Here is a 2,881-nt window from a genome sequence, read left to right as displayed (position 1 = left end):
TGTATGTATGGATCACTTGGGTTGTTACCGACATCTGGTGAAAAATTCATGTCATTAGCACCTCTAGTAATATATTTACTGAGAAAAATGGTGACGTGTTCAATACTTATTTTACCCGCTGTATATTAATGGTACCAACATCGTCTGTCCTGTGCAGAATGACAAAATGCAAAATCATTTATTTCCTAAAACCTCTGTGACTTTGCTCTAGTTAAATTTAGCAGCATTAATCTTTGCACAGGTAATGCCCACAAGTGGATTTATGGTTTCCAAGACCGTTTAGCCTGATTCATTATGGTTTTCTATGGGTTAGAGACTGTCAACTGAAAATATTTTTCAGGTGAGAGTGAAAAAAAATATGTTCCATCCCCAGTATTTCTAAAACCACAGCAGCTGTTTTAATACTCACACTTTTGATGAAATCTCCCGTGTTAGCTTTATTTTAATACCAAGATTATTTAAAGGGGCAACATCATGTAAAATGAAATTTTTGAGTTTTATATCATGTTATAATGTCATACTCTCATAAAAAACATGCCCAAAGCCTTGCTCTGACTCATTCATGCATGTTTGAGAAATCCTGCAGCRTTTTTATGAAGCCGTGCTGAGGAGCAAAACGACAGGTGGGGACCTGAAACGCCCCTGGGACGTGTCTTTAAGCCGAACTTCCTCATGGCAGAGCACACCCCCTACCCACTCCCACCCCACAAATCCTGGCCATGACTCCTGCAGGCTCTCGGGTGAAATTGAAAGTGAAACTTAAACTGTCTGCTGAGCTCTCAACATCAGTTCTCACTCAGCGAAGCTCCTTTCAGATTAAAAATACCTTTGAGGAAATGTATTTCCGGATGCCAAGTGAACTGCATCATGGCAGAACACCCCCACTCCGCACCAAAATGGGGGGAACGGAAGCAGAAGGAGGTTCTTAAAGAGACAGAGGCCAATTTTAAGGCGTTTAGAAGAGGAAGTGATGAGAAGATAAGTTTATCTATTTAAACATAAAAACAGCCTTTTAATAACAACTAAAGGTGACATAGATACTTTATTGTGGTATAGTATTTAAATAAATGCCTGAAAAATGCATAATATTGCCCCTTTAAGTAGAGTTTGTAAATGCTGAGATACACTCGATTACATTTCAGCATGGTATTTTGAGAAAAAAGTTCAAGAAAACACCTTGGGGCTTAAGAGGTTAAGAAGCAAAAGGCTATAGCTCAAATCTAAAGGTATCAAAAGGCTGGCTAAAAGTAGCTTAAGGTCATCTAAAAGCAGCAAAAGCTAGTTAAAAGCTAAAGGTAGCACAATGGTAGCCAAATAAAAGTTAAAACAGGAATAAAAACAGAAYACAATGATYTGYAAATCCTTTTCAACCTAGACTCAATTGAATACACTTCAAATTCAAGATATTCATGTTCAAATGGATAAACTTTATTGAGAGGCTGGTTTGATAACAATCCAGACAGTCCTTTTCTTCTTTGACCCGTAGGACACCAAGTCTATGATTTCTATAAACTATATGTGGACTCATCAGACCAGAGGACACTTTTACCTCCATTGGTTTTTCACTCATCATTCCCTGTGAATGACTGAGCCTTTCATGGATGCTCCCTTTAAACACGACACTCACCTGCTTCTAATTAACATGCTTACCTGTGGGATGGTCCAAACAGGTGTATTTAAGTTTTCTTTAGCTTTCCCAGCCTTTTGTTTTCCCTGTCCCAGCAGGCATTAAATCCAAAAAGAGTGAATATTTGCAAAAAAAAAACAAACAAACACGTTTTTCTGTTTGAACGTCAAATATCTTGTCTTTTTAGTGTATTTAATTGGATATAACGATTTGCAAATGATCATATTCTATTTTTATTTGTTTTTCACAAAGTCCCAGCTTCATTGGAGTAAAAGACAAATAAAGCAGAAGCAGATTTTAAGCTAAACAAAGTAGGGAAAAATTATTCATAAATTTTAAAGGTATAAAAGCTAAAAAATTAAAATTAACAGCATATCCAGAATGAGATACATTTCTCGACACATGAAGGGTTAAAAATGCACCAAGTATGAAAACACAATAAGACAGTAAAAACAACTAAAAACAACCCTGAATGTTAAATGTCTGACCTCCACTACGGTGCCGCAGGTCTTCAGGCTGAACTGGAGGTTGACGTGCGTGCCATTGGAGACGCCTCTGCAGGACGAGTTGGACAGAAAAAGCTCCAGTCCTCCYACGAAGTCTTTAGGGACGGACACAGTGATGGAGCTGGGGTCACACTGGACTGGCACTGCAGCAAGACAACAAAAAGGGCCTTTTAAACTATCTGAAATCCTGTTTCTCCCATGAAGAGTTGGTTCAAGTATTCCACCACTACAACCTCATAACACACAAACATTCATTTAAACAGGTTATAGACTGAAATTATTATTAGTAGAATTTGTTTTATACCATAATGGAATCATAATAGCTGTATTTAATTGACTCAACAAGATAAAATAAAATGTACTTTACAATAAGGCTCTCTGTATAGATGGCTTATAAATAGATTATAGATAGGCTATTAATTCACCTGTAAACACTTTATAAATCATCAATAAGTGTTTAAAATGCGTTAATTAAGGATGAGAAAGAGACAAAACTGTCCGGTTTCTTGTCAAATAGTGAGCCAAATCTGGACACAATACAGTGCTATATTAAACATTTCAAACTAGGTAAAAAAATACATTTTTTACATAAAATATTGGGTACCACTTTACAATAAGGCTCCCCTTATAGATGGATTATAAATAGTTTATAGATAGGTTATTGATTCATCTGTAAACACTTTATAAATCATTAATAAATGTTTATTATGGATTAATTAAGAACGGGAAAGAGAAAACTGTCTGGTTT

At 36.2% G+C, this 2,881-nt stretch overlaps 1 protein-coding gene across 1 annotated transcript in view; it reads right to left on the bottom strand.

Annotated features, from left to right (window-relative positions):
* oit3 (oncoprotein induced transcript 3) overlaps positions 1–2,881 on the bottom strand; it is a 20,793-nt gene that overhangs the window by 6,949 nt on the left and 10,963 nt on the right. The window contains exon 6 of the mRNA XM_014006008.1: positions 2,116–2,276. Coding sequence (XP_013861462.1) covers positions 2,116–2,276 — 161 coding nt within the window. The remainder of the gene's footprint in view (positions 1–2,115; positions 2,277–2,881) is intronic.

This window comes from Austrofundulus limnaeus, unplaced genomic scaffold (genome assembly GCF_001266775.1).
Source record: "Austrofundulus limnaeus strain Quisiro unplaced genomic scaffold, Austrofundulus_limnaeus-1.0 Scaffold33, whole genome shotgun sequence".
NCBI classification, from domain to species: domain Eukaryota; kingdom Metazoa; phylum Chordata; class Actinopteri; order Cyprinodontiformes; family Rivulidae; genus Austrofundulus; species Austrofundulus limnaeus.
This window is presented reverse-complemented; position numbering and strand designations above follow the sequence as displayed.